Source organism: Lepidochelys kempii, chromosome 11 (genome assembly GCF_965140285.1).
Source record: "Lepidochelys kempii isolate rLepKem1 chromosome 11, rLepKem1.hap1, whole genome shotgun sequence".
In the NCBI taxonomy this organism is placed as follows: domain Eukaryota; kingdom Metazoa; phylum Chordata; order Testudines; family Cheloniidae; genus Lepidochelys; species Lepidochelys kempii.
The window spans coordinates 31560893-31587374 of NC_136390.1; the positions used below are offsets into that span (position 1 = coordinate 31560893).

Consider the following 26482-nt stretch of genomic DNA (forward strand, 5'->3'; position numbering starts at 1 on the left):
TTACTCCACCTCAACAAGAGGCAGAAGCTATGTTGGTGGGACAACATCTCCCACTGACATAAGGCGGTGTCCACACTGCTTTTTAAGAACATCGCTACACTGGAAACTTTGAAGTGTGGTCCTGCGTGGGCGCTAGGAGAGAGCTCTCCCAGTGCTCCTGGTAATCCACCTCCACCTTTAAAGCGCTCAGACTTGCTGCAGTCAGTGGGGTGATTTTTCACACCCCTGAGCCAGCAAGTTAGAGCGCTATAAAATGTAAGTGTAGACAAGCCCTAAGTCTATTAATTTACATCACTCAGGGGTGTAAAAAGGTCCCTCCCCGCCCAAATGATGGAATTTACATCGCCATAAGCAGTAGTGTAAACAAACCCTAAGGTGTAACGCCAAGGACATTTCAGGTAAAGTTTATAAAACTTTACCAACTTGTGATCAACACTATTTTTAATATTAACTGGGATTAGTGGGTTTTAATAGGCAGTGTAAATGAAAGGAGAAGCTTTAAACAACCTCTCTGAAAAATAAAGCTTCTAACCAACATAATATTGTGAATCCTATCTGAATGTAAATAGTATGTAATGTAATGTAATGTAATGACCCTTTCAGAATGTAAACAGTAAACAAAAACAAAGTAAGAATTCCAGTGACACTGCAGCTCTGAGCTCTCTGGAACACAGCACACAGAATGTGTGTGGCCCTGCAAAGGACAATTAAACTCAAATATGCAAATGAGAAGAACCAAGTGGTTCTTCATTTGTAAACTTGTTCCAATGAAGCAAATACTGCTGCCTATGAGCTACAGTAAAATCAATAGGACACTTCTCAAAGCAAGTATCTTACAAAAATTGAGGGTAAACATATATGTCATATTGTATATGTGCCAGCACATTAAAGCTTTTATGGCTATAGCTAGTTCAAGCTATGTCAGAACTTTCATTAGAACCCACCATTTAACGTATTGTGTGACACTAACCTTTGGGGCTGAAACATCAAGTCTGGCCTGAGTCCAGAGCCCGAACTTTTTTTGGAAGAATTTTTGCAATCATTTGTTTAGGGGTGAAATACACTTTCAGCATTTTAAGAGTCACCAGAGAACTCAAACGACTGAGGAAAGGGACCTCAAGTTTACAGGTACCCAGTCAGCCCTTTTTTGTTTAACATTGATTTTTAGGGGTAGGAAAAAAAGGATCAACATCCATAGATAATCAGGGGAAAAAATCATTTCTGTGCACACTCAACTATCATGTAAGAATTTTAGCAGATCCCAAAGTCCTGCACGCTCTGCAATACCAACCTACTGCAGTTCCCTAGCCCGCACAGGGTGGTTGTTAGGACAGTCTATAGAAGGAGACTGAGGCCACTGCTATACCAGAACTGTAACTATGAGTTAAGCCAACATAACTACGGTGCTCAAGGGTGTGAAGAATCCACACCCTAAGCACAACAGCTATGCCAGCCTAGATGCAGCTAGGTTGATGGAAGAATGCTTTTAGCTAGCTTTGGTCAGGGAGGTGGAGTTACTGCAGCAATGGAAAAACTTCTTTGGTCACTGTGGTGTGCACCTATATTATGGTGCTGCAGCTGAACTGCTGTAGCACCCATAATGCAGAAGGGACAGTTAAGAGCTGACCCCTAAACAGGTTGCAACATAGAGCCATTTATCATGTGTCTTTAATCAGACTTTATGCTAGACACTGAGCCCATCTACTCTATGCGTTTTGGCGAGGTTTATGCTGAAACCTGATCAGGGTCCCCCAACTCTATTATAATTGTAGCATAAGCAAAGCTTAAGAGCCAGACTCACTCAATAGTTAACCACGTGCAAGTACAGTTAGACAGGGACCCTCTTCCCCTTCCCCAGGTTCATGGGGGCAGCACATCACAGCTTTCACATTAGCCTTCAGCCCCTTAACATTGTTCTGTAGTAACTTTCTGTCCCTCCACACTTGCAATAATAAAAAAGAAACCAGTTAAAACATAAATGTCTCTAACCATGCCTGTGTGCAGTTATAGCTTAGGGTGGGAGTATCTAAATAAGACATTTGGTGCCAAACAGCAAACTCTTGGTATTGCCAAATTCCGAATCCAAGCATGAAAGAAAATCATGAGTTGGGCCCCAAAAGTCATGAGATTTTTTAATACATTTTGAGTATTTTTAATTTGTTTTCTGGTTACTGGGCCTTAGGGTCACTTGCTTCGTGTTTCCCAGCTTTTCTTTACCACCAAGACGACTAAAAACCTACTTTTAAGAAATAAATCTCTCAATTCCAGCAGCTGCGTTTGGGGGAGCGGGGGGGGGGGCGAGAAAACAGCATAAATACCACAAAATTCACAATAAAATAATGACCTGGCAATCCTGCTGTTCTCCAAAATGTGCAAATTAAGTTTTTCTCCTGCCCTCATCTACTTCGTTCACTGATGTGCTACAGCCATGTTACCCAACCTTGCAGAACAGCTAGGTATTAACCCACCCCTTCCAACCCCATCCACTCCACTGCTCAGAGCCCAATTTCAAAGATAAGCCAAAACTATTTAAATTCTAACAGGCCTGGGCAAACCCCCAAGTTGCTTTATGAGAAATGGCAATAAATGCAAAGACACCAAAACTTTACCTTAAATATGTAGATTATTTGCATAAAGCCACAAAAGAATCAAGGAATGAAAGAGGGAAACCTCACAGAACAACATTAGTTTTTCTTACAAGTTTAATAACCTAATAATCAAACGAATAAATACTGTGTGTGGGAAAGGCAAGTAAGTTATTCTGAACCTCAACATTGCATTCCCTTTCTTATCCATTAAGCTACATTCCTATTTTATTGCATTAACTTGACATGAGGTGCACAATCAGCCACTGAAGTAGCACAGTTGACGCCCAAACTTGAGACTGAGGAAAAAAATAGGTCTGAGTACTGCAGGAGTGATTAAGAGTAACAGAGCATGATGTAAGAACCTAGACTAGGCATGCATCCAATGAAGTGAGCTGTAGCTCACGAAAGCTTATGTTCAAATAAACTGGTTAGTCTCTAAGGTGCCACTAGGACTCCTTTTCTTTTTGCGAATACAGACTAACACGGCTGCTACTCTGAAACCTAGACTAGGCAAAGCTACTCTACCAAATTGAGCACTTGTTTACACTGGAGAAATTGAACTGGCTTCAACCAATACTATGACACAAGAATTTAAATTACAGTGAAACCTCACAATAGCACGCCCCACGAGAATGTGAATTCGGATATAACGCAATCATAAGTTGGCTCCCCTTTAAGGCATAATACTGTTTGCATTTTGCCAGAATATTTTTACGACATTTATAAATAAACCGCGTTCTTCTGGTCTTATAGGATAAACTGACTCGTGGCCATTGCAGGCCCATTGCACTTCGTTCTCTGGTTGTACATGTGTATGGTGTTTGTCTATGAACTTGTTATTAATCTCTTATATTTTAAAAAACATTTTTCTGTTCCAATTCACAAATGCAAGTCGTTTTCTGCCCAAGAGAAATTGTATGCCCTGGATCAACTAAAGAAGGGCAAACAACAAACTCAGCTTGCTAGAGATCTAGGAATTAGCGAGTCCACTCTGCGAGGCTGGAAAAAAGAAGAAAAGCTCCATAGCCTACCCTGCATTCTTGAAGAGGAAACTGGTTTACAGCGTAAAAAGGTCAAGTTTGTTAATGACAAAAGCCTAGATTCAGCCTTGTACCAATGGTTTGTCCAGGCTCACTCAGGAGTTCCCATTTCTGGCCCTATTCAGAAAGCTCAAGCAGAGAAATTTGATCACCTTACCAATGGAAATGAATCCAAATTTAAGGTGAGTAATGGCTGACTGGACAGATTCAAGAAAAGGCACGCTATAAGCCAAGTTCTTGTGTCTGGGGAAATCCGCTCAGCTGATAAAGATGCTGCCGATTCCTACCCAATGGAGCTTAAAAAAGTTGCTGGAGGAAGGTTGCTACACAGCCGATCAAGTTTACAACTGCGACAAGACTGGTTTATGTTTTAAAATGTTACCCGATCGCACCCTTGCAACCAGGGCTGATAGTCACAAATGAGAAGGCTTGAAGCAGAGGAAGGACCAAATCACTCTCGTTTTGCATCAACAAGTCTGGCAGCCACAAAGTCAGACCTCTGATGATCGGAAAAGTGAGCTCTCCGCAGTGCAAATGTTTTCATCATGTTAATATGAAGGCCCTTCCCTTTGAATACATTAACAGCAAGAACACATGGATGAATAGCTCCATATTTGAAGACTAGTTCCATAAAACTTGTGCCAGCCATTTGGGCTCATTTGTGAAAACTTAAGCAGGAGGAAAAAGCTCTCCTCCCGCTGGATAACTGCCCGGCCCACCCCCCAGAGGAAAATCTTGTAAGTAAGTCTCTTATCTCCCGAAGAATGCTACGTCAGAAATCCAGCCACTGGACCAAGGCATATCGGTATTTAAGCAAAACTGTCATCACGAAGTGATCAAGCGGACGGTAGTGGCTAACAACTCCTCCGTCGACACATCACTGGTGTCACTCAACTTGAAAGAAGTCTGTCACCTCCACAGGAAAGCCTGGGATGCTAACTCTGCACATTGCTTTGAACGATGCTGAATAAAGGGTCTTGGTCCAGCTTTTCCATCATCTACACATGATGATGGTAACGACGACAAGCCTGAATTTACAAGATTCATTGAAGACAACGTATGTTTAGCCAAAGAAGCACTCAGAGAATATAAGCACAGTCATCATGATATCCTCAACTGGTTTTCAGCAGATGACATCTGCCCCATAATAGGAACACATCTCAGATGATGAAATTGTTGCAAATGTCAGCAGGAAGAATGAAGCTGCACCACCAGAGCCCAAAACCAATGGCGCTAATGACGATGACCATGATGATGGCACCTGGACTCCCCCACCAAAAGTGTCCGAGGCAGTAAAGCAACTAGAAGACAGTTTGAGGTGGCTGGAAACTCAAGATGTGGACAGCGTCAAAATCCTCCAACTCAGAAGCATTCTTGACTTTGCTAGAAGCCAACAGTATGCAGCAAATAAGTAGACCACACTAGATAATTTTAAATTTCAATCACTTCTTAAAAAACGCTATGGAGTCATGCAACCAGACTGACTTTGCACTCTGCGCAATGATTAGTATAGTCAATTTCACGTTTCTTTCATGTACATGTAATTAAATTACTATTTTTGTGTTTAACACACGCTGGGATAACAGTTGGTTTTTTTTACAAGACTTAAACTGACAGGCTCAAAATGGTAAATTTTCATAACCCTGCTATAAAGCAACCCCCCATTTATCACGATCAAATTTTCTGGACCCCAACTATTGCGCAGTAGCAGGGTTTCACTGTATTTATAGTGGGCCTAGTATCATTATGGACCATCAGCCTGCAAAAAGAGAAAAAATATCTATTACACTTCAAAAGCAAATTATCTATCATACTCTTTTTTTTCCCCTATAGCTTCTTCCCTTTGGATGTTTCATCCCATAGTCACTCTTTTCTAACCAATGATTAGGTCTCCTACTGCACTACTGTAGAAAAGACTGATACAATATTCTTTTCCACAAGCAACTGCAAAGGGTTTTAGCATGAACCAACAAGCTTTTAATTTTAAATAAAATACAGAAAGGATTAATTGCTGAACTGCCTCCAGTAAATGGAGCACTCACCTGAAGTGCCTCCTACTGCATGTCTTTCCCTGCTCCTTGCACCCCCTAAAGGTTGTCAACCTTGTTTGGTGGGTTTTCATAGAATATCGGGGTTGGAAGGGACCTCAGGAGATAATCTAGTCCAACCCCCTGCTCAAAGCAGGACCAGTCCCCAATTTTTGCCCCAGATCCCTAAATGGCCCCCTCAAGGATTGAACTCACAACCCTGGGTTTAGCAGGCCAATGCTCAAACCACTGAGCTATCCCTCCCCCCGAGCTCAGCCCTCTGACTAAGTGTCACAGTTAAAACGAACCCCTTCTGGGGTAGTAAAAGAGTCCAAAAAAGTTGTCTGCCCTCATCAGTCTTCAGCCATGGCTCTGGGCCCTTTAAATTCAGCCCTTTGCTCAGGCTTCTAAGCCACCCTTGTCCCCTTCTCCCGTCGGGTCGGTAACTATGCCAGCAGGGGAACCTAGGAAGTCCAGGTTCCAGCCCAGGGGCACTATAAACAGCAGCCATGTACCACTTCCTTCAGTTAGTTGCTGCAACTTCTCTGGGTCACTTCCTACCTGCCCCCCTTTATCTTTACCCTTTAGCTTAGGTTAAAACTCTCAAGTCCTCTGTCCCACAGCTTATGCAAATGCAGCCAGTCCCCTCCTGTGTCCAGAGAAGAGGAACACCCTTCCTCATCCCACTGGTCCCAGCCAGGAACTGAACTGAAAAAGGCGCTGCAGTTCCTTTTATCTGAGCCTGTTGGGCTCGGATTGGCTGCTCCCATGCAGTCTCTCTGGGGGGATCCACCTTCAGTGCTCCTTTCCTGAGGAGGGATAAAATAGGGTACCACAAAGGTCTGGTACACCCCATCAAACACTCCTACAGATATTGGGGAAGTGCCTCCTGATTTCTAGTGTTTGTAGAGCAAGTTTCGTCTCCAAGTAAATGTAATCTCACTGATTTTTCTTTTCTTCTCTTCCCCCACTCGCTTTTTTTTTTTAAGTCACCCTTGAGTACTATACCCACTGCAAGACCACTTGTTGTCTGAGTCAGTACAGCCCTGTGGTGTGAAAGCATTGGTCCCGTTAATTAGCTGCACTCAGCCTGCCTAATTTTAGAAGTTCCCACAGGAGCTTCTCCTGCAGAAGAAAAGGGGAAGTGAGTAGGAACATTCAAACAAGCTATTACTCACCAGAGAGTGAAGACGAGTTTGTAAGAAAGGATAATACTTTGCACGTCTGAACAGCACTCTGAATCTATAGTTCTCAAAGTACACTATAAACATCACTAGCCCCAATTTGCAGATAGACAGAAACACACACAATAAGGGCTTGTCTACATGGGGAAAGTGACAATCATAGCCATATGACAAACTATTCTGGAATGGCTCCCTGCGTCGACACACTTATTCAGGAATTACGGTGCAGATTAATTGGAACAGTGATTTTTATTCTGGAATAGAATGTCAACATGGAGAGCTTTTCCAGACTAGCCTATTCTACCATAGCTATGCGGACAAGTTCCCCATATAGGACTGACCCTTAGTGACTTGTGCAAAGTCACACAGCAGATCATTGTCAGCGCTCATCTACAGGGAAACTCATACTGGCATAAGCTAAGATGTGACTGTAAAAATCAAAAAAATTCTACTGATAAAACTTCCTGTGTGGAGGTTTCCTTTCTTCAGTATAAGAGGGCTTTTTTTAGTTTAGCTTTGGCACTTTGAATGCAAAGTAAGCTAAACGTAAGAATGGCCATACTGGGTCAGACCACAGGTCCATATAGCCCAGTATTCTGTCTTCCAAACAGTGGCCAATGCCAGGTGCCCCAGAGGGAATGAACAGAACAGGTAATCATCAAGTGATCCATCCCCTGCAACCCATTTCCAGCTAATAGCCATTGATGGATCTATCCTCCGTGACTTATCTAGTTCTTTTTTGAACCCTGTTATAGTCTTGGCCTTCACCACATCCTCTGGCAAAGTGTTCCACAGGTTGACTATGTGTTGTGTGCAGAAATACTTCCTTTTGTTTGTTTTAAACCTGCTGCCTATTAATTTCATTTGGTGACCCCTAGTTCTTGGGTTAAGGAAGTATTATTTACTCCTTCTCATATTTGCTTTTTCCATACCAGTCATGATTTTAGGCCTCTATATATCGCCCCCAAATCATCTCTTTTCCCGACTGAAAAGTCCCAATCTTATTAATCTCTCCTCATACAGAAGCTGTTCCAGACCCCTAATCATTTTTGTTGCCCTTTTCCAAATCCAATATATCTTTTTTGAGATGTGGTCACCACATCTGCACTCAGTCTTCAAGATGTGGGCATACCATGGATTCCCAACATTGTTAGCTTTTTCAGATGCCACTGCACATTGAGTGGCAACCAAACCAAACAAGGAAAGACTGAGCTTTGCTATCTCCCTGCACATTTAACTTCTCACCAGGCAGGTGCCCAGGACTCTGGCAACTCTGCAAGTCAGTTTAGTCTTTGGCCAGGGACTGCATGCTGCTTCTCCTACCATTGGAGAAGTAAAATCTCTTCTTAGACCCTTGGACTCTACATTAGAGTAATACATAGTTCTTGGAAAATAATGTATAAAACAATCATTGAGGAGCTAATTCTAATTAAAAAGGCAGAAATACTTTTCTCCTACAAATTACCATTTATGTACAAAGCACATTTCTGTACACAGAAATACCATACCGTTGTCAGAAAGATATTTTAACATAAGGGAGCTTTATTTCATAGTTTTGAACTGGTTACATTGATGCAATCAATCATTCTCCAGAAAGTCATTTTGGACACAATAAATATGTATGTGAGAGTGAAAGAGAGGTAAAATGAATGCATGCTGGGTGCCTCAGATTTTAGCATAGGTCTGGCAGAATAATTATATTACTCCTGAAGGAATTCCGCACCACTGCTAAAGGGCAGAATTAATGTCCTCTACAGATTTTTTTTTCCTCCTGGAGAATAACTGATTCTGACAGAGAAGTGAAGGGAAGCTGCAGTTACACCTTTCGCCCACTAAAAGGTGGATGCGGCACCGGGAGAGAGGGCAGCTGGCTCATGGACTGGAGCAGCCAGCCATGGAGAGGGAGGAGACAGAGACTGCCTTCCTCGCAGTGCCCTGCCCATGGGAATATGTGCAGATGTGCCTGACTGAATGGGAGAGGCTAGGGGTCTGTATGGGGGAGGCTCCAACTCCTTAACAATCCCCACTCCCAAAAAAACAAACAGTTTCATACTTCTCCCACCTACACCCAACTACCTGCCAGGTCCACTCTCAAGCTCCTTCCCAGCAATTACTTCCCTCTCCCTCAGCTCCTCCATCACCTCTGACTCCCCCAATCCTTTGAACTGTTGCTGAGGGGTGTAGGCAATTCATTTCAATTACAATACAAAAATGTATTACTCAAAGTTCTGTATTGATATGCCTAATCAGGAATCTATTTGTCAAAAAACATTTTCCTGAATATTTTTGTTGTCTGTATTGTCACAGACATACTTGCTGACAGGTATTTAGAAATAAATTACCAAAATAGTTGAAACTAGTGAGATTATATTGTGGTTTTTGACAAATAAAATATACAGAATTTTAAAATATTGTGCACTGCGTTTTGGTGCAGAATTCCCCCAGGAGTATTATATGCAGCTTTCTACCAGAGGTATGAACATGGAGTTTTACATGTCTGCATTGAGTCTAGCCAAAATGGAACAAATATCCTACCAGTTAAGTTAGAACATGTTATTAATTTGCATTACCATAGGCTGAAGTAAAGGACAAATATTTACAACTTGGAACATACATGAGGAGCGTCCAAACCAGACTTCACAAATGAACCAAGTATCTCAAGTTCACTGACAAAGTTGTTAACTAGAGGTTTAAAAATAAAAAGGCTAGCTAGCAAACACAAGTGCAAAAAAAGGGGTAGGGATAGTCAAGGCTGAAGTTGGAGGGACAATATATGAGAGCAGTTATTCAGAGCTGTGAAGGGCCTTGAAAGCAGCACCTGATGTGATAGAAAATGGGAAACTAATGGATAAACTCCAAGGCCTTGCCTTCACGCTGCTTGGTGATTGCGACTGAACTTGAGGTACTAAAGGATATCTTCCCTGCCAGGTGAGCAGTACCTGAGTTAGCCTAGTCTGGATATGAGCAGCAACACTGCAAACCCCTTACATCAGTTAATGCATCCTCACTGGTGCTGCACTGTGTGTGTTGCTAGCATTTCTGGGGACACATCCCATGGTTCTTTGTCCTGCAGTCAGCTGAGCCACTGATTCTTGCCGGGTGAACTGGGAGAACTAGTCTGATCTTATGGTCCCAAGGGGGAATTGTGGGAAAGCATTGGAAGACTATCAGCACTGACGTGACTAGCCCGAGTAAAGTTGCACCTGCGCTCTAACCCATACCTCCAGACAAGCCAGCTAGCCTAGTTTGAAAGCACCACTGAACTTGGGTGAGGGGGCTGTATATGTGTGGATGGGAGAGTAGTCGGGGTAACATCTAGGTAAGAGCCCAGGTGAACTCTGCAGTGAAGACATACCCTTAGGAGAAGCTAAAGAGGCAACCCCCATGTTTATTCCAGGTTACAAGCATTTCTTCTTTACCCTAGGGATCAGCCTATTTGAGCTATTCCCACTAGTTATACAAGAGTAAGCACCTCTGTAACAGATATAATTTTATACCAGGGGGCAAGCAGAAATGATGGAGCAGTACAAAAAACTGTGCTTAGATAATGTTCAGTGAAAGGATATGGGTCTGGACAAAAATTTTAGCTGTATGAAAAAAAATTATACAAAGGAAATCTAGAATACTTGTGTTATAGTTGATTAATTTAGGCATACCTTATGCTGCCTATTATTTTACAATCAGTTAATACAGCACCTCTAAGAATACCCTAAATCACTACAAACAACTTCACAGGAGGTATTTTCTTTCAGTGCATACTTCAACAGCTTTCATGTATTCTTCCATCATTTATAATCATTTGTCAAAACCACAAGCAGTATTTTACTTAACAAATCTAACAAAACATTTTTTTTTCAAATGACTCTAATACTACATCTGATGTATGGCTAAAGTTACAGGGTAACAGAGTTTAAAGTAAAATTAAAGCAAGTTCTTTAATGTGAGAATCAGACCACAATTCAATTCCAAAATAGATATGAATTGCCCAATTTAGTACCCTGTCTAGTGAACTACAAGCTATAAATTTTGTTTAGGTAAGATGGGAGAGAATAAGGACCCACCTACAATACAACCATTTTACGAGACCAATGGCCCCAGTAACATGCTACCAAATCATACTGCACCCTTGTCAAGTCTCAGGCTGTAGCATGATCAATAGAGAGTTTGGTCTTGTCCACACAACCAAAACCAGTCTGTTTTAGCAATGTTGGAGGCCCTACCCCAATGTAACTCAGTCACCCACGGTAGTTTTTGAAGTGAAGGACCTGGATTAGTGCTCATGTATAACTGCTTTTATATCCAAAGAAATATAATTCCATATGGTAAAATCCTGAGCCTAGTGAAGTCATTAGCAGATTTGCCATTCAGAGGGGCCAGAATATCACCTATGCTACATACATACATACAAGGCACCGACTATTCTATTGCTATGCTCCACATCATCCTTTTGTAGAATTATCCTTACTTAAACCCATGATCAGGTATTTAAGTGGGCACAGTCCAGACACTCAATAAATTGTAACAGGAGAGAGTTCCAGTAAGACTTGCAGTTTCTTAAACACATGACTCAGTTAAGTAATATATGTATCATCTGATCAGCCCTTCCCAAATGCTTAACACAGGAAATAATCCACCATCTGCATAGTGAGGAAGAGAATATATATTCTGGTAAAAATCTGCAATTCCAAAATTATCTGAGCTACTCTCTTTTTGTATTTGCCAGTTTTATTGCCAAACTAATACTTCCATTAGTGGCTTATCTTCTGTCTTATTGATCATTTTAATGGTAAAGTGAGAATTCTACCAGCACCCAATATTTTAAGCTTCTAATTTACACGGAAAAAAAATTAACAGAAAAAAATTCAGTCTTAAAACAATCTAGTAGTTCCAGGCCACCCACATAAAAAAGCTTCAGTAAAATTGTCTCATAATTCAGTGAAGAACTCTAAATAGCAGTCTGTTCTGAAAAGAGTAATACATGTGCAGTTTTTTTAATTTCACAATTGTTTCCTAGGGACCCTCATGCCTCTCTTCTGCCTTCCATTTCTATTCAGTATTAGTTGAAATTGGAGAGAATGATCTAATCCCAATAGTATAGGTAGCACACAGCCATATCTGCCATAACAACTGATATCAAGGAATGGATTGCTAGACATACCAGCTGTGCCTCTGACAAAAACAAAGAAAACAGGGACTTTAAAACAATCATGTCTAAGCTATGGTTTGTGGAACTTTCAAATCCTTGAGAGTTTCATGTTCAAGCTTGTACAACATGGGAAAGAGGATCCCACTACAACAAAGACAGAGTAACTGGAAACACCAACAAGAAGCTACATATAGCTTCAGGATCTGTTCCATGAGACTAAAGAACAAGACTCTTAAATGGAAAGGAAGCCAAAGACAATTTTTGAGAAGTTTCCCTAGTGAGAAGTGGCCAGGAAGATCAGTACACCCACAGCCTATACTGCTGAAGGTAACTATATGCCTTCCTTAAGCTAGTGTTCAGTGGATCATCTAGACCAGGGGTTCTGAGACTGGGGGTCAGGACTCCTCAGGGAGTCACAAGGTTATTACATGGCAGGTCACAAGTGGTCAACCTCCACCCCAAACGCAGCTTTGCCTCCAGCATTTATAATGGTATTAAATATAATTTTAAAAGTGGTTTTAATTTTTGGGGGGGGGGAGGGGAGGAGAGGGGGTGAAGAGGAGTCACACTCAGAGGCTTGCTATGTGAAAGGGGTCACCAGTACAAGTTTGAGAAACACTGATCTAGCACAGGATTTGACGGTTTGCTGAGGTAAGTGAAACCCCCGACTTCTCCCCCTACTGCTGATCAGCAGCTTGCATGACTTCAAAAGAGAGCCATTAGTAGTCTCCTGTTCATTTGTACAAACAGCAGCAGCTACCCACCTGCTTCACTAGCTGCAGGATACTTGCCAGTCAAAAAAAAAAAAAGAGCTCCAATTAGAAGAACGGGTGCCTGATCTGCCTGCCTCTTGGACCCTCCTCTGCAGTTTGCCTTTTAACAAGCTACTAAGGTTCATAGCCAAAGCAAGAAATGTCTGACCCCAGAGGGGTATGGCAGCTGGCTCCAACTGCACTGAAATACCTAAGAGAGGGCCTTAGTACCTCTACCCACCCCCTTTCTGTACCTTCAGAGTGCTGAAGGATCTGCCCTTCCTCACTCATTTGGTCCTGCTTAGATCACCAGGGTGGAGAATTCTTGTATTGTTAGGAGTCACAGCACCCTCTCTTCCTCTCAAGCAGTCTGCAAAAGCAGGTCCACCTCCCTTCCTCCCACACCCAAAGAGGGCAAGAGACAGGGTAGAAAGAAAAGGGGGTGGAGGGGGGGGAAGAGGGGAAGCGCAGCGCGGTGGCTGGAGGAAGCCGAAGGTATCAGATTAACTTGAACAACTTTACCAACCCCAGTTAGCTTCTTAATTCAGAAAATAAGCCTAGAATAGAGAGGTATGTTGTTAATGAACTCTATTAAGAAAGTGGTGATTGCATGCTCCTCCCACCACTATCTCCCCAATACCTAAACCAGACTCCTCTTCCTCCTTCTTAACCAAGTTTGTTTTCAGTCTGGATGGGGTAGAAAAAGGAAACATTCCCCACTAGAAGGAGCTCAAAACACACAAGTAAAAAGCCACCGATTCCAGATCTCAAACTTGCTACCAGACTCATGCCATACTCAGTAGCTAGGCTCTGTGCCAATTAGCACTTCAGAAACATGGGCACGTCTGCACTAAAAGTGCCACTGTCACACCTGACTGAAGATGCTACCTACGCCAACCTTCTCCCATTAGCATAGTACCCAACCTCCCCAAGAGGTGGTAGCTATCTCAACAGGAGACTTCTCCCATCAGCTTGGTGCTGTTTACACCAGGGAATAGGTCAATTGAACTGTGTCCATCCAGGGTGTTGATTTTTCACACCCGACAGATATACTGACCTAATTTCTGAGAGTAGACTTGGCCTGAGTCTCGCCCTCTTAGCCATCATCTCAAATCCTCTTTTATATGCCAGGACAGGAACGATAGTGTTGTAGTAGTGTCCAGAGCCTGATGCCACAGGATCTGACTATTGGTTTGCCTAGACTGGGAAAATACATAATTTAAAAACATGCACTTATCACCACTTTGCACAAGCACAGACAAGGCAAGCTGCGTTTAGCTGTTCGCAGTCACCCCTTGCAGAAGTACAAGATTAAATTGTGCTTTGACAACATGGGGTAGATAATTTTCCTCAGTCTAGACCAGTGGTTCGCAAACTTTAACAACCTGTGAACCCCTTTCACTAAAATGTCAAGTCTCACAACCCCCCCCAAAAAGGAATACTTCCAGGAATTTTCTCCTTTACCTTAGTATAAGTTATAAAAAGCAGTGATCTTGGAAATATAAAAAAAGATACATGATTACACACTATTATTAATCATTACAGTATTTTTATTACATTATGAAAAAGGCAACACTCTTCCAAGATCTTACTTTCATAGCTTGTATCACTTTGAATAAGGCCTGTTATAAGAGAAGGCTTCTATATTTCATCAAAGAGTATCAGATGTGAAACAGCATGAAGGTATTTAAGAAGCCAACTCAAAGAGTTCCTCCTACACAAGCATTCAGGTCTTGAGCAGTCCAGGCAAACAACACACGTTACAACAAAGCTTAAACTTGTTCTTCATAATAATTTTAAAACACAATACTTGCCTATTTAAATTTTAAAAACAGCAAAAAAAAAAATCCACCTCCCTTTCCATTTCTCATAAGGAGTCTTGATGTTTAAATCTCCTCAATGTGATAGATATGCTTGCTTTGATCTGCTTAGCTCTTGGAAGTCCAAGGGCTCCAGGCTGCTGGCCCCATGCTGCCCAGGGTCCCTACGGACAGCTCTTTCCACCATTAGGGAATTTTTCCCCCCCCCCGAGAACCCCCTGTAACATTTTGCGCACCCCAGTTTGGGAACCACTGGTCTAGCCAAACCCCCAAAGGCAGTCTACATTACAGGATTCGCCACAACTATGCCACTGTAGTACCATAGCGTAGACACTTCCTACGTTTATGTAAGGGGTTTTTTCCCCCTCATCCATTTTATGTAAACCCAAGCTCTGGTAGCTAGTCGATGGAAGAATTCCATCTAGTCACATCTACACCTTGCCTTAACTACAGTGTTCAGGAGTGTGAATTTTTTCATATCCCTGAGCAACGTAGATAGGCAAACCTAAATAATAAATGCAGAAAAAAGGACAGTAGGGATGCTGAGCCCTACGGAAAGCCACAAGTTTGTCAACTAACATATTTGTACTTGGTAGATGGATACTGCATAATGTTAACTCTTGTTAACAGTCCTTGGGCAGACTTATCCCAGAAGACACTGTGGAGAACAGGGCAGAAACATAATTTTATGACAGACCTAGCACTTGCCCCCAAGGAAGATACATGTTCATCCAGCCTGATGTCTGCTTCACAAGGACACTTGGCTAGCATATCCTTCAGGTGACCAGTCAGCTAAAGCGTACTAGACTAAACACTGGTGTAAGACTAGCGAGGGTAGGTCCTGAAAAACAGACATTTCTAATTTCAGAGACCCATGGATACCCTAATTATTTATGAAGATTGACAGTGTTGTTCATTTACACTAATGCAGAATAGGATGTGATTACAGTGGATGAGTCAGGATTTTTTGGAGTTGGTAACCGTTTGGCAGGGCCAGCAAAGATTATTTAAGGCTGGTTCTGACCAATAGCAGGTACAATGCCTAGTTCCAATGCACTGCTCAGCTGCCATGCATACCCCAATGCTCCATTGACTTCAGTGAAATGTTAACAGGTAACAGTAGCACAGCAGTTAAAGTGGAGGACTAGCAAAGGGTTAAGATGAATCTAATCTGAAATGAAACACCAAATCAGAGGTTGAAAACGCTCCCCCCAATAGCTATGATAATGAGATGCAACACTTGATATCCTTCATACACTAGCTGATGAATCGTTGGTCATTTCTGATCTTGGCTATCTGAGTCAGCATATTTAAACCCACTACTAAATGGGTAACAGATTTATAAAAAATATATATATCTCTCTTACACATATTAGTCATATCTTCATGTTATCTGACTTAATCTCTTTCATCTTCTATAATATCATCTCACTCAGCTTATCCAATAAAAAAAACAGTGTCATCTTTGTGATTCCACTCAGTTCATTTTGACTCTTATGTAATACAGGGTAGCACTTGCAAAAACATACACTGAAAGTCAATGGGCCTTCGGAGCCTAAAGGTATGTCTACACTGCAAAGAAAAACCCACAGCACTGAGTCTCAGAGCAAGGATCAACTGACTTGGGCTCAGGCTGCAGGACCAAAAATAGCAGCGTATATGTTCCTGCTCGGGCTGGAACCCGAGCTCCAAGATCATTTCCCCTTACCAGGCATCAGAGCCTACAGTGCTATTTTTAGTCCTGTAGCCCGTACCCGGCAAACCAAAGTAAACTGACCTCGGTTCTGAGACTTGGTGCCACAGGTTTTTCCTCTACAGTGTAGACATACCCTTAGTCACTTCAGGGACTTGGGCCCCTAAGTCACCTTATGTACTTTTGAAAATATTATTCTAAGACTGTGTTGCTATTTAATGGTTGCAAATATTACAGGGGAATAGTTTACATGTAATAAAAATTCACTTCGGTATTTCTTTAAAGCATTTCTATTAAATTTAACAACAAAACTGTGTGTTTATATAGCTCCTTCCATCTGAGGATCTCAAAGCACTTTACAAGCGTTTGGAAATTACGCCTTCTAACGTGCCTGGAAGCATCATCACTATTTACACATGTGGTAGACTGAAGCACAGAAAGATTAAGACCCCAGCTACACACTAAGGGCTTGTCTAGAGTAGGATTTAAAATTATGGTTTTAGGAGATATTAGATAACTCATCCTAACATGTTCTTAAACTGTGTTAAGATCTACACCGCCTTGTCTACAGTACTGTTTTAGAATACCACACCTTTAACTCCCAGTCAAAAACACACCAAAAGCCTAGCAGAATCCCCATTAGTTATCACATGCTTAAGGGTTGGCAGGATAGGATCCACATTAAGCATTGTCTGGGTACCAGTCCCACCACAATTCCCACCACAAGGTTAAAACACAGCTCTTTCTTGCTGTGTAGACTGAAGTGAATTACGTTTTTACCAGATACTTGTTAGACAGAGGTAGATCTACAAGCACAGGTTACAGGAACCTCACTTCTAATGTCAAGCTGCTAGGAAAGAGAAAGGATCCAGGGATTTCTACAAGGATCCTGTCCTTAGATCCTGCTCCTACATCAACTTCACATAAAATTTAAGCTCCACTCTAAGTTGCCACTGTTCCTGCTGAAAGGGAGAAAAGGGTTTTCCAGCTCCTCCTACCCCCCAAGAGTACCTTAGCTGCTAAGAATGAGGAAGTGGAGACCTGCTCTACTTCTTAAAAGCACCTGGTTACCTTAACTTGGAAGGACAGACAGCCTGGGAAAAAAAAGAAAAATCTTACCCAACTTGACATAGAATATTAGGGTCGGAAGGGACCACAGGAGGTCATCTAGTCCAACCCCCTGCTCAAAGCAGGACCAATCCCCATTTTTTGCCCCAGATCCCTAAATGGCCCCCTCAAGGATTGAACTCACAACCCTGGGTTTAGCAGGCCAGTGCTCCAACCACTGTGCTATCCCTCCCCCCATATCAGGCTAAACAGCAACAGACAGTCATCAGAACATCAAGAATTATAGTTGATACACAAATAGGAGGAATGTGTTTTGTATTAAGTGGAAGTTTGTTAATAACTAGCTTCAGGAAATAATATAGCTGAAAATGCTCTGAGGAAGGTCTGCAGAGACACAGACTGAACTTCTGTGGTCACCATTAAAACTGTTACAAACCCCTTTGTAAGTAATGAATGTGACTACAATATTCCATATACTAAGTAACAAACACTAGGTAACATGATTCATTTACAAAGGCAAAGCAACCAATATGCTGCTATCTATATTCCTTACAAAAAATGAAGGAAAAATCCCTGGAAAAATCATGGAACAGTCCTCAAGGAATCAATTCTGAAGCACTTAGAGGAGAGGAAAGTGATCAGGAACAGTCAGCATGGATTCACCAAGGGAAAGTCATGCCTGACTAATCTAATTGCCTTCTATGACGAGATAACTGGTTCTGTGGATGAGGGGAAATCAGTGGACGTGTTATTCCTTGACTTTAGCAAAGCTTTTGACACTGTCTCCCACAGTATTCTTGCCAGCAAGTTAAAGTAGTATGGGCTGGAAGAATGGACTATAAGGTGGATAGAAAGTTGGCTAGATTGTTGGGCTCAACGGGTAGTGCTCAGTGGCTCCATGTCTAGCTGGCAGCCGGTATCAAGTGGAGTGCCCCAAGGATCGGTCCTGGGGCCCGTTTTGTTCGATATCTTCATAAATGATCTGGAGGATGGTGTGGATTGCACCCTCAGCAAGTTTGCAGATGACACTAAACTGGGAGGAGAAGTAGATACGCTGGAGGGTAGGGATAGGATACAGAGGGACCTAGACAAATTGCAGGATTGGGCCAAAAGAAATCTGATGAGGTTCGACAAAGACAAGTGCAGAGTCCTGCATTTAGGACGGAAGAATCCAATGCACCCCTACAGACTAGGGACTGAATGGCTCGGCAGCAGTTCTGCAGAAGAGGACCTAGGGGTCACAGTGGACAAGAAGCTGGATATGAGTCGACAGTGTGCCCTTGTTGCCAAGAAGGCCAATGGCATTTTGGGATGTGTAAGTAGGGGCATTGCCAGCAGATCGAGGGACATGATCGTTCCCCTCTATTCGATATTAGCGAGGCCTCATCTGGAGTACTGTGTCCAGTTTTGGGCCTCACACTACAAGAAGGATGTGGAAAAATTGGAAAACGTCCAGCGGAGGGCAACAAAAATGATTAGGGGACTGGAATACATGACTTATGAGGAGAGGCTGAGCGAACTGGGATTGTTTAGTCTGCGGAAAAGAAGAATGAGGGAGGATTTGATAGCTGCTTTCAACTACCTGAAAGGGGGTTCCAAAGAGGATGGATCTAGACTGTTCTCAGTGGTGGCAGATGACAGAACGAGGAGTAATGGTCTCAAGTTGCAGTGGGGGAGGTTTAGGTTGGATATTAGGAAAAACTTTTTCACTAGGAGGGTGGTGAAACACTGGAATGCATTACCTAGGGAGGTGGTGGAATCTCCTTCCTTAGAAGTTTTTAAGGTCAGGCTTGACAAAGCCCTGGCTGGGATGATTTAGTTGGGGATTGGTCCTGCTTTGAGCAGGGGGTTGGACTAGATGACTTCCTGAGGTCCCTTCCAACCCTGATATTCTATGAAATATGATGGTTACATTCATTTCTCACAAAAGCAAAACTAGAAAGATGTTAACGATGACTGTTTTAAGTACATTATAAACAGGCTTGGAAGAATTAGACTTATGTCAGTAAGTGCTGATTTCACCACACACAATGAAAAAAGTGTTCCCACAATTATAGTTGAAATTTACAGATAGGCAAAGACAGACAAATGTTGCTTGAGAACTTAGGAGTATGACTTAAGGCTATTTATTTCATATATTTGGGCATGTGATGTTGACAATTTGTGTTTTAACCATTAAAGCTTTGAGTCTCAATGTCTAACACCATTAAATAAATTGTCTGACCACCACTCCCCTCCATAACTTCACACAACTGCCAAAATTTAAGTCAATAAAAACCTAAAAAAAGGCAAAATTGTGGGCAACTGTGAAGATTTAAAACTGATAAAAAACTGCAAGAGTGCTTAAAAACCATCAATATTATCCATCAAAATTGTTTTAAAAAAATAAAAATCAAGTTCTGCCATGTCTATTTATAAAGAACTGAGTAAAAATACAAGGTGACTGCCACTGGATCTCCCTGTAAAACAGAGCAGCTGATACAACTGAAAGCGACTGGTACTGCCACCATCAATAATATCCAAACAGGATTTCCATTTCTCTGCTTCTAACTTTGAAATGTGTTATATTTACATGAATTATAATTAGACACAGATAAATGGTCCCCTTCCCCCAGGCATTCTTTTTTTAAATAAACAGCCCCACCTTTTATATTTTTGGACGGACTACGATTCATCACATAAAGGCTGATGATGTATAAAGTGAAATGGCTGCAGAAATTATCTGAGTCACTGCAGCATGCCTTGAAGCATGTCCTGAAATGGAGACAGAGGGGAAAAGACCACTTTGTCATTAGGTTACAAAAGGGCATATGAATAGTGGGAAGAACTACAAGCAAGGATTACCCATAAATCTTTGGCCATCTGGGTCAACAGGCAATTCCCAAAGTATATGGCATGCCAAGTGCCCTTTACTAAGTTAATTATAACACAAGACAGAAGCGTTTTTCATATTAACAGGTTTCAGAGTAACAGCCGTGTTCGTGTGTATTCGCAAAAAGAAAAGGAGTACTTGTGGCACCTTAGAGACTAACCAATTTATGTCTCTAAGGTGCCACAAGTACTCCTTTTCTTTTTTCATATTAAGAAGGTACATTGAGGTGGGGGCCAAGGGACTCAAAACAACAGTATGGAACACATCACTGTTTGTTAAAATGTAGGGGATGAGGTGGGTTACTTTCATTTTGGAGAATCTGTTCTAAAAAATAGGCTCTAATCTGTAATATCCAAAAATATGTTCGAACCATCCAAGGAAGCAGCAATGCATTTATAAGCAGCTTCATTTGGGTGCTTTGCCTTTTTACTGCCTTCAATTGCATATCCTTCTTGGGAAGGGCATTATTCTCAAACATTAGACCTTTACAGACGGCACTTGGAGGGTATTTATAAATTATTTGATATGGTCACTATGGCCTCCATGGATAAGAAGCATAGGGCAGGGGTGAGCAAACTTTTTGGCCCAAGGGCCCCACTGGGGTGCGAAACTGTATGGAGGGCCAGATATAGAAGGCTCCCACTACTTCCCAGCCCCTGACTGTCCCCCTCAGAACTTCCCACCCATCCAACCCCACCCCACTCCTTGTCCCCTGACTGCCCCCTCCCAGGTCCCCCACCCCTAACCGCCCCCCCAGGACCCAACCCCTATCTAACCCCCCCGTACCCTGTCCCCCCCAGAACCTCTGCCCTATCCAATCACTCCCTGTTCCCCATCCCCTGACAGCTCCCCGGGACCCTGTGCCCCAGCCCCCTTACCATGCTGCTCAGAGCAGCATGTCTGGCAGCCGCACTGCCCGGCCAGAGCCAGATACGCTGCCCTGCATGAGCGTGCAGCCCTGTCACCCAGAGTGCTGCCTGAGTGGCTTCGGGGGAGGGGCCGGGGGCTAGCCTCTGGGGCCAGGAGCTCAGGGGCCAGGCAGGACGGTCCCACAGGCTGTAGTTTGCCCACCTCTGGTATTAAGGTGAGCTATTACCAGCAGGAGTGGGGTGGGAGGGACCTTTTGTAGTGATAATCAAGGTGAGCCATTGTCAACTGCTGGAAATGGCCGACCTTGATTATCACTACAAAAAGGTGTCCCGTTCCTCCTTCGCCCCCTCCCCCTGCTGGTAATAGCTCACCTTAAGTGATCACTCTGGTTACAGCATGTATGGTAATACCCATTGTTTCATGTTCTCTATGTATATAAATCTCCCCACTGTATTTTCCACTGAATGCATCCGATGAAGTGAGCTGTAGCTCACGTAAGCTTATGCTCAAATAAATTTGTTAGTCTCTAAGGTGCCACAAGGACTCCTTTTCTTTTTGCGAATACAGACTAACACAGCTGCTACTCTGAAACAACAAAAGGTTCTCTAGGACAGATTATGCCCTCAGTGATAACTGTACAAGCCCACAGTCTTCAGTAGGTTTAAGCAGGGTATGTCCCTGGAGGCATGAAGTCAAAAGAAAGTGAAGCATTCTTCTTCCAGTTTACTATAAAAAGGTACTGCTGTAAATAGATCAGTGGTTCTCAAAACTGACGGGCCACTTGAAAATTGCTGAGGGTCTTGGCAGACCACTTAATGATCTTTCCAAATGTTCTTTGTACTGTTAGCTAACTATTGTAAAGCGCTTTAGATAAGAGCGCTATACAAAAAAATCTTAAACATTTTTGTGTTCTACAAATAAAAGGGCACAACTCATTTTTATATCAGTACCTTACCTTTCTAATGTGATGGATGTGCCCTCTGTCCCCCACCATGGCAGCCCGCTGGGCTGGGAAGTGGGGGAGGGTCGCTCCCTCTCTCCCCCAAAGCGGCAGCCCCCAAGCTGGGGCTGGAAAAGAGGGCTTCCTCTTCCCGGCAGTCACAGTCCCGGAGCTGGGGAAAGTCACCTTTTTCTGGCTGCCACAGCCCCACACGTCCCAGTTTCCCCCCACCCCCTCTTCTCATCCCATTGCCCCCTCCCACCTACCCTCCTATTCCCCCCCACCACCAAGGCCACTACCTCACCTTACATGTGTGTCTTCTCCAGAGTCCAGGCACCTAATTAGTGGAATCACACCTGCACAGCTCCACTAATTAGGTGGGTGGCCCTTCGTTCTCTTGTGTACGGACACCCAGGCACGTACCTTAGTGCGAACTGTCTGTGGACCACAGTTTGAAAACCTCTGAAATAGATCATTTTTTACCTCCATAGAGCATTGCTACAATTTATGTTATTGGAAAGGCTAACACCATGCTTATGCCCTAAATTTCACAAAGCAATGAGTGTTAATAAAAAAATCTTTAGGATCGTTAATATATAGATATGAGCCCATTAATACCACATAAAATAGGTGGTTTGATTTAGTCTCCCACAAATGCATTGACTAAACACCAGCAAATCAGGAATGAATGAAGTGGCCTCAAGAGATTCAAATGCACACAGGATTTTTGGCCCCATGACTTCATCAGTTTCCTGTCAAAACTTCAGCCTTCTCTAAACTGGCTTTTGCTACACCGGCTTTCGCTGTTGCCTTCTTTCTCATATACTAGAGAATGAGAAAAATATTAACCATTATAAACATCTCCCATGATGACTGCATTGTATATAGTTCAGAAAATTTCTTCTAGAGTCAGTGATTCAAAGATATGGTTGTTTGTATATAAATACTAAACAACAAGAGCTGTAAGAGAAATAGGGTGGAAATTGATATCTAGTATTCTTCTCTTAAAAAGGCAGAGTCATTGGGACTGGATTATTTGCAAGAGCATCCCCTCCTCCCCCTGCAATCTCCAAATTGAGACAGTTTGCTATTATTATGCCTATCCTAAGTGGATAAGGCTAGAAAAGTGACCTTTAAAAAAAAAAAAAAACCACACACATGTAGTTTATTTCACTTAACTTTTTCCTTCCCCTGAGCAGTAGAATTATTCACATTCCCAACAATTGAGACATTTTCCTTCCTCATTTTTAAAATACCCATTTCTCCACAATTTTCACAGTTGGGGGCTTGGGGGAGAAGGAGAAAGATGACTGTAAGATAATTTTCTCAAGGCTGAAGACTAGACCAGACAAGACTCCTTAGACTGTGTTAATACCACTCTCCATCAGGCTAATGGGATTGCTGTTGAGCAATACAAGTCACCCTTGTCTCACAGAGCTGAGCATACTAAATCAAAAGCACTTGCTAGTTTGAGAGAGACCAGGAATCAAGGCTGTATCTATCTCCCACACACCTGTGTGGAACACTCAACAGGACACGTTCTACATTTCTGAATTGTGATATTTTCAGTTTGTTTTGATTTAAGTTATCAGCATGCATCCCAAAAGTCCTGGTAATAGATATTTATCTTGCAGGGTTTTTCCACCATGAAATATCATACCTCAACCATTTTCAAGTTGATCCTATGACTTCAATGCATTTGAAAAGGGAGTCTTGATTATTTGTAGTGAGCACATGACAGGAACAGCTTTGTAACATTTGGACTATGTTTTGGAAAAACAGTTGTGTACTTTAAATCATGTTTGATAAATATTTTAAAATATTTATAAAGGGTATAGAAAAGCAATTTTGAAACAAGTTCTATTTTTTGCTCATATGTTTTAAAACTCTGCTAGCAGAGTTTTAATATTGCTAATTTGTTAGTCTCTAAGGTGCCACAAGCACTACTTTTCTTCTAACAGGAAAGAGACTTAAGAAACCAGACCCCAAAAGATAGCTGCATTCTTCAAAGGCCTAAATTAATGGCTTTTTATGTGTGATACTCATTGTAATGTTTATCAATCAGCATGAGGCAACTGAAACCAAACAAGAAAGTGTCAGTCTTGTTCACCAATCATTTCTACATTACAAAAGAAGCTTGAAAACTAGTGGGAACTCCAGCCTTTCTACAAAGTGTTTTTGTGCTTAAAGCAGTGACAGCAGAACCCCTGAAAATAGCAATTCCTCCATTTAAACGCAGCATTCATCTACCCAGATCACCCCCCCCCGGCCCTTCACCCATTTAAAGATTCCCAAGCTTCTCTTTTTACTGTTATGGTTACAGCGCAGAGGGAAGGGTTTAAACTTGGCAAAGTAACAGGCACCATCTGTAACCACATTTGCCTTGTGGGCATCAGAAGAAGATGAATCCCACATTCCTGCCTTTGAAGCTATCCAAACGGCAGCTCGCAAGGCAGGGAGCTCGGAGAGGAGTTTCCTGGCTCTGTCCTGCCGAGCCGAGCCCGAGAACTCCCCGCGGAGGGAGACACGTAGGGCCGCGGCAAGCAGAGGGCAGATGTCATGTTTTGGCTGCCAGCGCCCCCGAAGGCGCCTCCCAGGCGGAGGTAGGTAGCGAGGTGCCCGCACCGACGCCCCGGCGCGCACTGCAGGGAGCCAGGACTTCCCCGCCGGGCCCCACTGCAGGCAGGACCGAGCCGCCGCAGGCAGCGCGTCCCCTCCCGCGCCGGGCACGACCCCCACCGCCAGAGGCAGCGCCCGGCCCAGGGGGCTCCGCAGGGCCGCCCGCCGCAGCGCGAGGCCGCCCAGGCCACTCACCGTCTCATGGCAGCGCGGAGGGAGGAGGCGCGGGGCGGCGGGCCCGGGGCGCTAGAGGCGGGCAGCCCTCGCCATGGGGCGGCGGCGGCGGCGAGACCTCCCCGCGCCGCTGCGCTCTAATCACGGCGCTTCCCCTGGGCCAAGCCCGGCCGCATCCCCCCAGCCCTGCCCGCGGGGACTCGGCGGCGGACGACGAGGGGGGAAGCGCACAGAGGGACGAGACGCCGGAGAGCCAAAGTTCCCCGCGGCGGCGGGAGGGGCCGGGATGCTGCTCCTGCGGCGGGAGTGGGAGGAGGAAGTGGCTGCTCCCCGCTCTGCCAATGGACGCCCGGCGCTGTAATTAATAACCAGGCACATCATTTCCTCCCGGCTCCAGCCCGGCGCGCTGCCCCGCCTCGCCCCCTGCCGGCCGGCCGGCGCGGCGCACCCTGCCCGGCCATGTTCGCAGCCCGCCGCCCGGCCGGCCGCTCCGCGCCCCCGGTGAGTGTAAAGTCGCCGGTGCCGGCCCCAGGGCAGACGCGGAATGCGGTGTAAACCCGGCTGATGTGGATTGAGTTTAATGCAGCCCGCCTGCAGCCATAGGCGGCGCCGCCTGGTTTAAGAGTGCCCCTGCCAGCCCCCAGCAGTCAGAAGCGTTGAGTCAGACCCCCACCAGAAGTCATGACATTGACTTGAAAAGTAATAACTTTAGCGGCCTCCCATGTCTGAGCCATTAGGATGCACTTTGGTCACACGCTCCAGCTTTCCTCTGCAATCAGGAGGGCTAGAAACCCGCTTTTTTAAAAGTGGAGGTGTATTGCCAGGACTCCAGGAGCTGTGACTTTAAGCAAAGCGCCAACTATTCCATGACTCAGCCTGAAATGGCAAGAGCTGGCCACACAACCACACTGTGTTTTGCTCCAGTTTAACTACATCTCTTAAAAACTGATTTAATGTTACACAGATGCAACTTTGGCTACAGACAAGTCCCCAGAGAGGGCACCCATAGAACTGCTCCGACAGCACCTCCACCAGAGAGCAGGTCAGGGGCACCTGATAGCTGGAGAGTACACACTCACACCAGGGAGCTGCCAGAGATATTCTGTTGTGCTCATGCACATTCATACCAGATGACAGGTTTCAGAGTAGCAGCCGTGTTAGTCTGTATTCGCAAAAAGAAAAGGAGGACTTGTGGCACCTTAGAGACTAACCAATTTATTTGAGCATAAGCTTTCCTGAGCTACAGCTCACTTCATCGGATGCTCACGATGTAGCTCACAAAAGCTTATGCTCAAATAAATTGGTTAGTCTCTAAGGTGCCACAAGTATTCATATCAGAGAGACAAGTAGAAAACTTTTGAGGCAATGAGCCCCAACGGTACCTGCACTCATGTCAGACAGAGAGTAACTACCAAACCAGTGTCTCTCACAGATCTTGTTTCCCTTTACTCCTTCAGCTTTGGATTCCTTTCTGCTCCTCTTGCCCCTGTTAAAGATCCTGCTCCTCTCTGGCTCCCGCAAAATGTACTGCAAATTGAACGGAAGAAATAATACATAGTACATGCAACTATCCTAAATCACAGGATGCGTTGCAGTTGTGCATTCAGAGCTGCATTTCTTGACATTCAGGAGGCAGTAGGTGAGGAGGAGGGACAAGAGGGAAGGTGAGGGTACAAAGTCAGCATTCGT

General features: G+C 43.7%; 1 protein-coding gene across 5 annotated transcripts in view; it reads right to left on the reverse strand.

The window, feature by feature from the left end:
* ACVR1 (activin A receptor type 1) overlaps positions 1–25147 on the reverse strand; it is a 136085-nt gene extending 110938 nt beyond the window's left edge. For 2 of the 5 annotated variants that reach the window (XM_073305528.2, XM_073305530.2), the window contains exon 1: positions 24815–25146. In XM_073305528.2, coding sequence (XP_073161629.2) covers positions 24815–24822 — 8 coding nt within the window. In that variant the 5' untranslated portion in view covers positions 24823–25146. Of the gene's footprint in view, positions 1–13794; positions 13940–24814 lie in introns of all 5 variants that reach the window. The other 3 variants (XM_073305527.2, XM_073305526.2, XM_073305529.2) reach the window with 3 other exon arrangements.
* Between the last annotated feature and the right edge of the window lie 1335 nt (positions 25148–26482).